Here is a 12,768-nt window from a genome sequence, read left to right as displayed (position 1 = left end):
AGCCCCGGGGAGTCGCCCGCCCTCGCCACCGGCTGCCCGGGCGCAGGCCAACCCCCACAGAGGCCGGGCGCTGCCAGGCGGGGAAACTGAGGCCGGTGCTCCCACCCCCCGCTAATAACTACAGACCTGGGGCCCAAAGTTCAAGTTGGAAGCATTGCGGTCGCCCACGTGGGGCGCCCCCCTCCGGCTCTTTCCTGGGGACCCTCTGAGTCTTTACCCCTGGGGACGGGAGGCTCTGCAGGGCAGCCTGGGAATGTGGGGCCTCCAGCCACAGGAAAGATGGTTGCTTGGGGATCCCTCACCTCCCCCCCATATCCAACCCAGCAGCAGGGCACTCAGGGCCACCCTCGATTCTTTGTTACCGGGGGTGGGTGGGCTTGAACTCGGGGCCTTGTCCTGGCTCACTGGAGTCGAGGCACACCTTCCCCCCTGTTTTCTAGCTGGTTAAGTGGAAGACTATTCTCCATGATCCTCTGGACCTCGGCCTCCTGAATAGGAAAGATTACAGGTGTGTGTCACGGGTGCCTGGCTTCTTGCTTGCTTCCTCATCCATCACTTGATCTTTTTTTTTGGGGGGGGGCGGAACACAAGGTCTCACTATATAGTCCAGACTGGCCTCAAACTCACAATCTTCCTGCCTTGGCCTCCCTAGTGCTGGGATTACAGGCACGTGTTAGCCTGTGAATGGGACAAGTGTCTTTCCATGTTCTGTCAGGTAGGACTAATTCTGTTTTAGGGAGGGGTTCTTGGTATCTCTAGGAACAGCCCCTCCCACTAGGCTGGAGTAAACAGTGGTAGATTTGGGCTGTCCGGCAGCAGCACCAGGTGGAGGCCCCAGCCTTCCACTGCCCTGAGCTAAACACTGGTCCTTGCTTGGAATTTGTCCATGGCATGGCCCTCTGTCCCCTCCTCTCTGTGGAGGGGGCTTTACTGGGAGGTGTGCCCACATCAAAGGCTCTCACCCACCCTTACACGGGTAGGAAAGCCTCCCTGCCCCCAGCTGCTTACACAAAGGCCTGTGTAGAACTTTCCTATTAATACCCCTTGAATTCACATGGACTGCCTGTTAACTGGGCCTGTCAGAAACTCTGGATTTTAGAACAAAACCATTTTCAAAGGCTTGGGGCCTGCAGGTAATAATCTTTCCTATAGCCACAGTGAACATGTCAGACATCCAAATGGGCAGGGAGAGAGGCCTTTTTACTTTCCAGCCACGTCCTGCATTAAAGGTTCCAAGCTGGTGGAGCCCCCCGCCCCCCGCCTCCCAGCAAGGATATAGGGGCCTGGGATTGGAACTCAAGCCACCCAAGGAGAGGGTTGGCTTCTCAGACCCTTGCTTTCCTCCCCAGAGGGCTCCATGTAGGAGAAGCCAAGCTGCAGTCTGGTCAAGAGGGATCTGGAGCCAGTGACAGAAAACCCAGGAGGAAACCACTTCCATCTGTCTGTCTGTCTGTCTTTTGTCTGAAGAACAGAACAACAGAGCTCATAGCCAGGTACCAGTGGCTTACGCCTGTCATCCTAGCTACTCAGTGAGGTTTGAAGCCAGCCAGGACAGGAAAGTCCATAAGACTCTTATCTCCAATTAACCACCAAAAAGCCAGAAGTGGAGGGTGGCTCAAGAGGTAGCACTCCAGGCTAGAGCAAAAAAGCCAAGGGAGAGCATCCAGGTCTTGATTTCCAGCCCCCATCCAATATGAAAGGAATGAGCCTCAGCCACAAGACAATCCTCACAAACTGCACCTGTATGACTCTGTAGGCTGATTGAGGGCCTCTTGCTGGAGATGCCAAGGGCACAGTCTTGGGCTATCAGATAGCTGAGCTCCAGCTCTATAGCTGTGGGCTTCTCACTCCAAATGAGCCTGTTTTTCCTCTGTAGGGTGGCTATAGAGGTAAGTAGGCTCAGCAGGGTCCAGAAGGGAGAAGTCTGCAGGTGGGCGGGGCATCTCGCTTCCCAGCCTTTTCATTGGAGCCTGGCCTGCCCCGCCCCCCAGAAGAGTTCCACATCCAGACTCTCATTATTCCTAAGAGGAGCCTGGGCCGGCCGCTTGGTGATCAGCCTGGAGGACCGACTGGCCAAAGCCATCCAGCCATTGAGGGGAACCAGCAGGATTCAAAGCAAACCAAGTGCACTTCATACTGAAGTCTGGACTGCTGTAGAAGCTCAGAGCAGAACTGGAAGAAAAAGGGGGCAGGAAGTCTGAGCCTGGAGTGACAGGAATGCGCTAAAGGCCACAGGGGTGTCTCCCTGTGCTAGACCACCAGCACCCCCGAAACCTCAGTACATGCTAGGCCTCATGAGACCAAATCTGAAAGCTCCACATATCGAGAGGCTGCGTCTACTGTGATTCAGGGCCGTTCAGGAGATCCTTCCCTCCCAGTTGTGAGCAATGTTAGGGCCAGGAGACCCCCTGAGGCCAGCTGGGGTCCCTGCAAGGGTCCAGAGAAGCCATACCCCACACCCATTTCAGCCAATCCACACCCAGATTCTCTCTGTCACTGTGATTGGTTCAGAGCTGGGCAGGGACCCAATCAAGAGTACAGTGAGACTTTTGCTGGGACTTCACACCTCAAATCTGCAGTGAAGGCTGGGAAGGTGGCTCAGCGGTAGAGCGCTTGCCTCGCATGCCTGAGGCCCTGGGTTCGATTCCTCAGCACCACATAAGCAGAAAAAGCCAGAAGTGGTGCTGTGGCTCAAGTGGTAGAGCGCTAGCCTTGAGCTGAAGGGCTGAGGGACAGCGCCCAGGCCCAGAGTTCAGGCCCCACGACTGGACCAAAAAAAAAAAAAATCTGCAGCAAGGGCAGCACAGGTGCGCCCTCTCCTCTGCTCCCAGCCCCGCCCCTGCCACATGGGTCTGTGGGTCACTAGCCCAGCTAGGCCAACAGGTGGCATTTTGCAGGCTGCTTGAGGGGTGGGGGCTCCCCTAACAACCCTGCCTTGGGAGACCCCAATTAGGGGCACTCTGGAGTGGACTTGAACCCCACCTCTGCTGAGTGGGTGCTGGCTGGGTAGCTTTGGGGTGATGACACCTCATTTATAATGGCAAGCTCCCTAAGGCTGAGAGGAGGATGTCTCCCAGTGCCTGCCCAGGAAAGGGGGAGCGGGAGGGGGAATCTCGAGTGCTTCTCACTGAAATGCGGGAATGTGGACCTCCTTTCATGGGGGGGGGGACGCCTGGTGTGGGAGCCCTTAGTGGGAGCTGATTCGCTGCTGTCGTGAAGGGAGGGACTCTCAGGAGGAGGGTGACTTCACCCTTCACGTTCAGGGTGCCTTGGCAGGCCCTGTTGCAGCGAGTGGAGGGGAAGGTGAAGCCAAGGGCTTGATGGAGCCCGGAAAGCCAAGCCCAACCCGACTATCCCTCCCCCTGCCCTCCACCCACGCTCTTGTCGGTCTGCTGTGCCAAAGGCTGTGTGGGTTGGAGATACCCGAGCTGTCCCCTGAGGAAGGGCAGAGGCTTGTCGAGAGGGGTGTAGACCCCCCAAAATCTCAGCCCTGACAGTGGGGTAAACAGCTCCGCCCCAGGGTAGGCTGGGGTGGAGAGACGGAGTTTTTCCTTAATATGGACCTAAGTACTGAGAAGTTGCGGGTCCTTGGGGATCTGCAGTTGCCAAGGATATGGCTTTGTCCTCAGCCCACGAGGGAAGCGCAATGGAGCTCCAAACAACAGCAACCACAGTCATAATAACAGAAACCACGCCTGCGGGGTCGGCGTCATCATCACCCCACTTTCCAGAAGAAGCAATTGAGGCTGGGAGGTCATAGCCCCTTGGGGAGAGGGGGGAGAGGACCTCCCCTTCCAGAGACACCTCTGGCAAGTGATGGCCACAGCTCCAAATCAGGGGTATGCCTGTCCCCGTGGGAAATCAGAAAGGAAAATTCTAGATGTGGAGGGCAGCCCACTCCCCCACACCACCACTGATGGGCGGTGAAGAAGGTGGTGAGCGGTCACACAGCAAGAAAGCTGCCAGCGACTCCCCCAGGCCTGGGAGTCCCGTGGGGGTCGGGTGGCCTCACCCCGGCTCTCCAGAGTAGAGCTGGTCCTCTCTGGCCAGGGCTCCCCCGCATCCCGTCTGGCCCACCCGCCCTCAGACCTCCCCCCCCTTCACTCAGAGTCCATCTGGTTCTAGTTTGGGGTGGAGGGCGGGTGGAGGTTTATGGAGAAGCTGAGAGCTGGCACCCAAACCCAGATGTTCACCCCTTTCCTCAGTGCCCCCAAGCTCTGTGCCTTTCCCTCCTCTGGCAGGACCTAGGAGGCTCCTGATCAGCAAACCCCAGCACCGCTTCGCATTGGGGGAATCCTGCTTTGACACTGGGGTCCTGGGTAAAGGAGGACAGTGCAGGACAGAGCAGAAGCTACGCCTGGCTGTCTGGGAGCGTGTGCGCATGCGCGGGCCTGGGCATCCCAGGCCTGGAGTCTGGCCGGCTGGAGGCGAGCGCGCATGTGCCGACCTAGTCTGCACCAGGCCCCGGAGTCTGCACATGTGAAAGTCAGGCGTGTTATCCACAGATCTCCTAGAAGTTGCAATTAATCTCTAATTTGAATTTTTAACCTCAAACACCACATTATAAAAATAGTTGTGCTGTGTTTTAGTGATGGTGTTGGTCACGAAATTAGACATGGTTACTTGGGAAATAAAGCACGCTGCCTCCTTTCTGCACAGGGGCGGCGGCGGCGGCGGTGGGGTCCAGCCGCAGCGAGGCTGGGCTGTGGACAGGGGTGTCTGTCCTGGGGGATTTGGGCCACCAGGCAATCATCAGGGCAGGTGCAGAGCAGCTGGATCCTGAGGGCTGGGAACACTGAGGCAGATAGTCAGCTGTGTGTGCGCGCGCACACATGTGTGCACATGTGTGTGCGTATGCGCGCGCACACCAGAGCCCTAAGCTTTTTTGCTCAAGGCTAGCACTCTGCCACTTGAGCCACAGCTCCGCTTCCAGCTTTTTGCTGGTTAATTGGAGTTAAGAGTCTAACAGACCTTCCTGCACTGGCTGGCCTTGAACTATAATCCTCAGATCCTAGCCTCCTGTGTAGCTGACAGGCGTGAACCTCCTGGGCCTGGCAGCTTGTCCCCCTTTGAATACCAACAAAGCCCCAGCACCAGCTCTGTGGGACATGGATCCACTCTCTGCTCCTAGGAGCCACTCCAGAGTAGTTCTCCATCTGGGAAGGAAGTCTCCCCTCCTCCCAGCAATAAAGCAAGCCACCACCCCTAGTGGGGCCCCCACCCACCTCCTCATCCTCTCCTCCCAACAGCCAAAGGCCCCAGGGGCAGCGCCCAAGCCCACACCCACACCCACTTTGCCAAGGCGGAATGGGAGGCTCGGGGAGAGAAATGGTTTCCCCAGATCACTCAGCAAGCAAGACAGAGGTGGAGGCCAGAATCTCATAGCCCAGCCAGACCACACCCATAACGTCCCACCCCCAGAACGGTTGGCCCTCCCACCCCAGAGGACCCAAGGGAACTGTCTGGGGCTGATTCTCAGTTCTTTCTGGCTGCGTTGGGACAGCTGGGAGGGCCCTCGATCCCTGCCCTAGGATTTTGCCTGCTGCCTGCCTGCCTGCCTGAGCCAGGAACAGCCCTGGTTTCATTCTATCAGCCCCTGCTCCAGTGCAGGGAACCTTCTCGCTCAGCCTCCTCTGAAGGAGGCGGGGAGAGGGCAGAAGGAGCGCAGCCTGAGGCTCCAACCAGCAGAAAGGGGGACAAGAGGAGATACAGGAGGGGCAAAAAGAGATACTGAGGCCTGGAAGGTGGCTCAGTGGTAGAGTGCTTGCCTAGCATGCATGAGGCCCTGGGTTCGATTCCTCAGTACCACATACACAGAAAAAGCCAGAAGTGGAGCTGTGGCTCAAGTGGTAGAGTGCTAGACTTGAGCAAAAGAAGCTCAGGCACAATGCACAGGCCCTGAGTTCAAGTCCCCAGGACTGGCAAAAAAAGAAAAGAAACTAGCTCAAGTCTCAACTTCCCAATCTGGAAAACGGATCCATAGACTGTCTACATAGCCGGGTGCTGGTGGCTCACTCCTGTAATCCTAGCTACTCAGGAGACTGAGATCTGAGGGTAGCAACATGGTACAGCATAAAGAGGCTCAGGGACAGCACCCAGGCCCTGAGTTCAAGCCCCATAGGGGATGGATATAGGATCTGCAGCCTGACTGGCCAGGACAGCCTTCCTCCTCGTGTTAATGATGTTTCTACCCAAGTCACTGTAGACCTGTAACACTCGATCCTGGCATTAGGTAGTAAATTCATCACCAGCCATGGTTGCTCAGGGCCTCTCTGTACACGCTCTTCGGCCACCCTCCCAGATAGGTGCAGTGGGTCTCGCAGACAGGGGTGGGTGAGCCTGCCCTGCCTCTGGCTGGAGTCGGCTCCTAGGCCTCCCCACTCCCAACTCAAGATCTGGGCTTCCTGAAGTAGTTCAGACCTCAGAAGTGAGGTAGACCAGCCCAGATGGCCGGGTAGCGGTGAGTGAGACAAGGATATCCCAGGAAGCTCGGGACTACAAGGACACAACTTTGGTCCCCACACCAGCCGCTGGCTCCCCACATGCTGGGAGACCCTTGCTTATAGCAAGGGCTCCTGGGGAGAGGCTGGTGACCCCAGGACCTCCTGTTCCAGCTCCATTCTGCAGTTCCGTTTCCTCTAGGAAGCTGACAAGCTAGGGGTCATAGGCCCTCAGAGTAACCAGGACAGCTCCTGCACTCTAGCCTACCTGTCCCTGCGTCCTGCAGGGACCCATGATGCCACTCCCCACTTTCCACACCTTGACAGAGAGACTAGAAAGTGGTCCGGTTAGCTGGGCACCGGTGGCTCAGGCCTGTCATCCTAGCTACTCAAGAGACTGAGATTGGAGGATTCCAGTTCAAAACCAGCCTGGGCAGAAAAGCCCAAGAGACCCTTATCTGTACTTAGCCAGTAAAAACAAAGCAACAACAACAAAAACAGAAGTGGCGGTGTGTGGCTCAAGTGGTAAGGCTCCAGCCTTCAGCAAAAAAAAAAAAAAAAAATTGAGGCTAAAAGACAATACCCAGGCCCCAAGTTCAATCCCCAGCACCAACACAAGAAAAAAAAAAAAGAAAAAGTGGCTTTTTATCTCCCAATTCCATCCAGACATGAAATTTCCAACCCCTGCCACAGGATTCTTTAAACAAGCCTGCTTTCGGCTGACATTAGAGCCCTGCCTTTTCTTTTTTCCTTCCCTGTGAAACAAGAGCAGTCCATTTTTACTTCTTGTCTCCGGCAATTTCCCGCTTGGAGCCCTGACAGTCTCCTGGCGTGGCTATGGTGGCCAGCGAGCTGACTCTGCGGAGGATCTGGCCTTCCAATTAAAACATCATGTCGCTAGGAAACACAGTTTCCTGAGGTGGGGGACTCCCTGGCTCACCCCCATCCCTGCCCCACAAACACAGAAGGACCCAGAGTCCCCTCCCTGATTGGATCAAGGTCAACTCAGGTGGATGCAAGAAAAAAGGAGCCCAGATTCTGGCTCTGTGGGATCGCTGAGTCTTCCCGGGGTGACCCAGGGGATGGTGTCAACTTTCTGAGCTTCTGTTTTCTCAGCTATGATGGGATAATGCTGAACCTCACTCATAAGGTCCCATATGGGAGCACTAGGTGAATGAATGAATGCATGAATGAATGAGTCCCACCAGCTTTCTTAGAGAATGGAGCTTATCTTGGTAGGAAGGGGGAACATGGAGTAAAATGTTAGTCTCTTAGAATAAGGCAGGAAAGCCAGGCACCAGTGGCTCACGCCTGTCATTCTATCTTCTCAGGAGGCTGAGATCCGAGGATCGTGGTTCAAAGCCAGCCCAGGCAGCAAAGTCTGTGAGACTCTTATCCCCAATAAACCACCAGAAAACCAGAAGTGGAGCTGTGGCTCAAGTGGTAGAGAGCCAGCCTTGAGTATAAAAAGCTAGGGCCCTGAATTCAAGCCCCCACCACCAGCAGCATGGGTGCATTTGCATGCACGCACACACACGCACGCACACACACACATGCAAAAACAAATAAGTGTGTCCTGGACTCTGGGTCCAAGAAGAAGCCTGGCTTCTCCACTGGCGGTGTGACTTGGAACCAGTCACTAAACCTCTCTGTGAAAACTCTCTTTCGGAGTATTTCTACCTGCCAAGCATTCTGCAACCACTCCTTCCCACGCCTCGCAAGCTCCCTGCGGGGGCCGATCCTCGTCCCCGCATGGGGAGCACAGAAGAGGGACATGCCGATGTCACATGGCTGGTCTGGGACCCGCCAGGCCTGTGCCACGCTTACAGTAGAGAGCTGCAATCCAGGGACACATCCTTTGCATTCAGACCTCAGAGGAAACACTGAGGCAGAGAAAGAAAAGAAGGAGATCCTGGGGCCCACGGGAGCTGGCCAGGGCCTTGGCTCGCAGAGGGGCCCCCAAACCTGCGCCCTGCACGCCGGGCTGCCCACGGCCCATCTTGAGAGCATTAGGGGCCTCTGTGGACAGCTGTTTTGTGTTACGTGTTATTTGTTAGTCTAATGAGACGAGGTGCGCCGGCTTTCAAGACGCGGTCTGCGTGCTGCGGGGGTTTTATATGGCGGCAGGGAGCCCACGAGGCCCCTGCCAGGCCCGCCCGCCCGGCGGCGCCCGCTTTGATTCTGACGTTCACAACCATCGGCGTGGTAATTCCAGCTCTGGTTAAATGTCATTTTTAATAACGCCATCTCTGGGGTGTGCATGTCTGTGCCCACAGCAAAAAAGGAAGGCTAGCCACGGGGGAGGTGGGGGAAGGGGGGAGGGGACCGCAGCTGAGAGGCCAGGCAGGGAGGTGGGGAGAGGGGGTGCTGAGGATAATCTGGGGAGAGATGGCTATCTCCTGGGGGTAGGGGGGACAGTGGATGTCCAACCCACACCCCCCAAAGTGGCCTCTCCAGGGGAGCTGGGAGGCGTGACGGGCAAAGTGGGGGTAGGATAGGCAGGAAGGGTGGGCAGGAGGCCAGAAGATCTTTCCAGAGTGGCAGAGATCCTCCGCTCCACAGTGAGGCTTCTGGCTGGCCCAGCTCCTCCCTGGCTCTGTGATGCTGGAGTCAGACTCGCCCCTCCAGATGCCCCTTACCCCATGGCACAGTCTGAGTGCCACACACAGCGAAGGCCCACACCTTCCCCCTGCACCCCACAGAGCGGCTTCCAGCCCGGCCAGGCTTCCCGGGCCTTGGGGCTTGGCCCCCGCCTCTCCTGTACACCCAGTCCTTCTGGATTCTCCAGATCTTCCCAGCCTTATTTCCACGGGGCATCTGTCGAGTCCCTCCCCACAGGATGGTTTCCCTACTTGGGTAAACTGAGGGCAAAGGGGTGCAGTGTCAGCTCTGGGAGAAGCTTCAGCAGAACAGAGAAAACACCCCGTGGGCATTAGACGTGCTGTCCAGCTGTGGACCCTGAGGGATGGAATCCTCGGGCCTAGAAACCAGCATTTCAGCCAGCTTCACAGAGCTAACCCAGGGCCTCAAAACCATGGCAGAGCTGGGCGCCGTGGTTCACACCTGTAACCCAAAGATCTGAGGATCAAGGTTTGAAGCCAAGCAGGTCAGACAAATCTGAGAGACTCCTATCTCCAATGAACCAGCCAAAAGTGGGAAGTGGAGCTGTGTGCAGTGGTAGAATGCCAGGCTGGAGTGAAAATGCCCTGAGTTCAAGCCCCAGGACCAATACAAAATAAATAAAACAAAGCAGAAATAAACAGTCCACCCTTCATTTACACATGAGGAACGGGGGCCTAGCCAGGCGGGCTGGGCAAGCAAGGGGAGAGCCCCGATTTCCTGACTCCTAGTCTGGGGTCCCGCTTGCTCCTCTTGAGCAGTGATGTCACAGACGTGGCCCCTCCCACAACCCCAGCCACGGAAGCTCTGCTTCCATCCTGGGTGGAGCCGCCCCAGCCCTCCCTGCTTCACACCCAGGACCACCAAAGATGACAGCCCTCGCCCAGCAGTCCCCTGCCCAAGCCCAGCCTTCTGGGCTTCTTGGCTTCTCTACAAGTCATACCCCCCCTCCGAGACCCTCCCATCGTACCCCCAAAACTGGAAGGTGCCGGCTGCCATCTCCCCCCTCCCAGCCCCAGAAACACAAATCCATCACAAAGAAAGACCCAAAATAATGTCTTCCAGAGCCTGCCTCATTTTTAGGATACAATAAAAGCTATCATTACCCGTAAAGGGCCTCGTGTGGGCCGGGTCCTGTCAGCGCGGAGGCCCCAGGAGCCCCGCTGGGAAGGAACAGCTTCCCAGATGTGGGACCGTGGGACCCGGCAGCGCACACACTGGTGCCCGTGCCCGCCTAGCTCCTAGGTCGGCTTGAATGGAAGCGGCGCCCGGGGTGACCCGGACGGCTCGCCCTGCTGTGCCTGCCACCGTGTGCCACATCCTGGGACCTGGAAGTAGTTCTGTCCCTCCCCCCACCTTGAGTGTCACCTCCCTTACCTGCTGAAAGCTGGTGATGCCCTGCCTCTGAGCCAGGGCTCAGCAGAGCCTGGAAGTTGGCTCCTGGGTGCCCCGCTATCTCCTGCACATGGCCGGGTGTGTCTACTTGGCCACTCCCCGGCTGTCCTGGCCACCCTGGTCTCCAAGAGCCTCGGTGTGATCTTCCAGGCCGGGCTGGAGCTTCATGATGAGGTGTGTGTGTGTGTGTGTATGTGTGTGTGTGCGCTTCATGATGAGGGGTGTGTGTGTGTGTGTGTGTGTCAGGACTAGGGTTTAAACTCAGGGCCTAGGCACTGTCCCTGAGCTTTGTCACTCAAGGCTGGCTCTCACCACTTGAGCCATAGTTCCACTTCCAGTTTTTCCCTGTAGGTAAGTAAAAGACTTTCCTGCTTGGGCTGGCTTTGAACCACAGTCCTCAGATCTCAGACTTCTGAGTGGCTGGGATTACAGCTGTGAGCCACTGGTACCCAGCAAGCTAACGCTTCTTAACTCTGCTTCTAGCCAGAGTCTGCCTTGTCCCAGGTCTGGGACTCCGTGAAACTGCCAAATTCTGTCTTGTCCAGCCTGACCTCAGGGCCCTGCACAGGACAAAGCCACCAAAGCCCCTGCCTTCTTGTCTCAGAAACCCTGGAGATGCAGAGGGCCCATCCCTTGCCTCTCTGCCCTCCCTCATTCCCAAGCCCGGCAGGGTGTTCCCCAACCACCAGGGAGGGGAGGCCTGCTCACACTTCCCCCAACTCGGCTGTGGGGACCCTGGGCTGCACAGGAGAGCAAGGCCGTCCTGGCTCCCAGCTGTGGGGCCTCAGGCAAGTTGCTTTACCTCTCTAAGCCTCTAAACACCAGCACTGCCTGGCTGAGGGGTTACGGCTTGCACCTTAGAAGCAAGAGACCCTTTTCTTTATTTTTGTCAGTCATGGGGTTTGAACTCTGGGCCTGGGCGCTGTCCCTCAGCTCTTCAGCTCAAGGCTAGCACTCTACCACTTGAGCCACAGCGCCACTTCCGGTTTTCTGGTGGTTTATTGGAGATAAAGAGTCTCATGGACTTTCCTGCCCAGGCTGGCTTTGAACCTCGGTCTTCAGCTCTCAGCCTTCTGAGTAGCTAGGATGACAGGCGTGAGCCACCAACAACGCCCAGTCGCAGAGACCCTTTATGAGCTTCTACTCTATGCCCCTGGTCTCGGCAGGCCACACCCACTCAGAGCTGGCCAGGAGGGAAGTCGGTGAATGGCCATACTGAGGTTCTTTGTAGGTCTCCAGGTGAGCACACACAGGTGTTGGCACTGCTGCTCCCAAAGACAGAAGAGCAGAAGGGGGAGGGGGAGGGGGAGGGGGAGGGAGTCAGCCACCTTTCAATGCCTGGTTCTGGAGACCCTCTTGTTTGTTACACCATCTCCATCAGAGCCCGGCTCCTGTCCTAAAGGCCAGCTTCCGTTGATGCCCTGTTTCAAACTCAGTTATGAGAAATCCAGTTAAAACCTGCAGCCAGAGCCGAGTGCGGAGGCTCAGGGTCCAGTGCTGAGGCTCACGCCTATAATCCTAGTTACTCGAGAGGTGGAGATCAGGAGATTGAGGCTGCCCAGCATCCCAGCTATAGGGAAGTGCCGTGTCTGGGCTCTGTGCCTGTTACCCCTAGGATACAGGGAAGCACAAACAGGAGGATCCCAGTCCAGGACAGCCTGGGCAAAACTGAGACCCTATGTCAAAAATAAACAAGGCCAGTGTCAGTGATTCATGCCTGTAGTCCGAGCTACTGAGGGGGCTGAGATCTGAGGATCGAGGTTCAAAGCCAGCCCGGGCAGGAGAGGGTGTGAGACTCTTATCTCTAATTAACCACCAGAAAACCAGGAGTGGCACTGTGGTTGAAAGGTCTAGAGCACTAGCCCTGCGTAAAAAAGCTAAGGGACAGCACCCAGGCCCTGAGTTCAGTTAATTAATTAAGTAGCCAAGTGATTGTAGCTTATGCCTGTAATCCTAGCTACTCAAGAGGCTGAGATCTGAGGATTGCAGATAGCAGTTCAAAGCTACTCAGGCAGAAAAGTCCATGAGACTCTTACTTCATTTAACCAGCAAAAAGCCATAAACGGGAGCATGACTCAAGTGGCAGAATACCAGCCTTAAGGGCAAAAGCTAAGGGACTGAGTTCCAGACCCAGTGCTGGCAAAACAAATAAATAACCAAGGTAGTGCTGCGCTGATGGCTCACACCTATCATCTTAGCTACTCAGGGGCCTGAGATCTGAGAATCAAAGCTCAAAGCCAGCCTAAGCAGATAAATGTGAGAAACTCTTAAGTGGCTATATAGTTCAAGTGGTAGAGCACCAGCTGTGCTGGGA

At 56.3% G+C, this 12,768-nt stretch overlaps 1 protein-coding gene across 1 annotated transcript in view; it reads right to left on the bottom strand.

Annotated features, from left to right (window-relative positions):
- The window catches only part of Prrx2 (paired related homeobox 2), a 22,872-nt gene extending 12,250 nt beyond the window's left edge, over positions 1-10,622 (bottom strand). Inside the window, exons 1-4 of the mRNA XM_013021278.1 lie at positions 10,543-10,622; positions 4,624-4,724; positions 2,138-2,203; positions 1,741-1,881 (exon numbers count right to left, since the gene is read on the bottom strand). Coding sequence (XP_012876732.1) covers positions 1,741-1,881; positions 2,138-2,203; positions 4,624-4,724; positions 10,543-10,622 — 388 coding nt within the window. The remainder of the gene's footprint in view (positions 1-1,740; positions 1,882-2,137; positions 2,204-4,623; positions 4,725-10,542) is intronic.
- Positions 10,623-12,768: the final 2,146 nt, after the last annotated feature.

The sequence above is a fragment of the Dipodomys ordii genome, unplaced genomic scaffold (assembly GCF_000151885.1).
Source record: "Dipodomys ordii isolate 6190 unplaced genomic scaffold, Dord_2.0 Scaffold55, whole genome shotgun sequence".
NCBI classification, from domain to species: Eukaryota; Metazoa; Chordata; class Mammalia; order Rodentia; family Heteromyidae; genus Dipodomys; species Dipodomys ordii.
The sequence above is the reverse complement of the archived record's forward strand: the minus strand, read 5'-3'. Positions and strand labels throughout refer to the sequence as shown.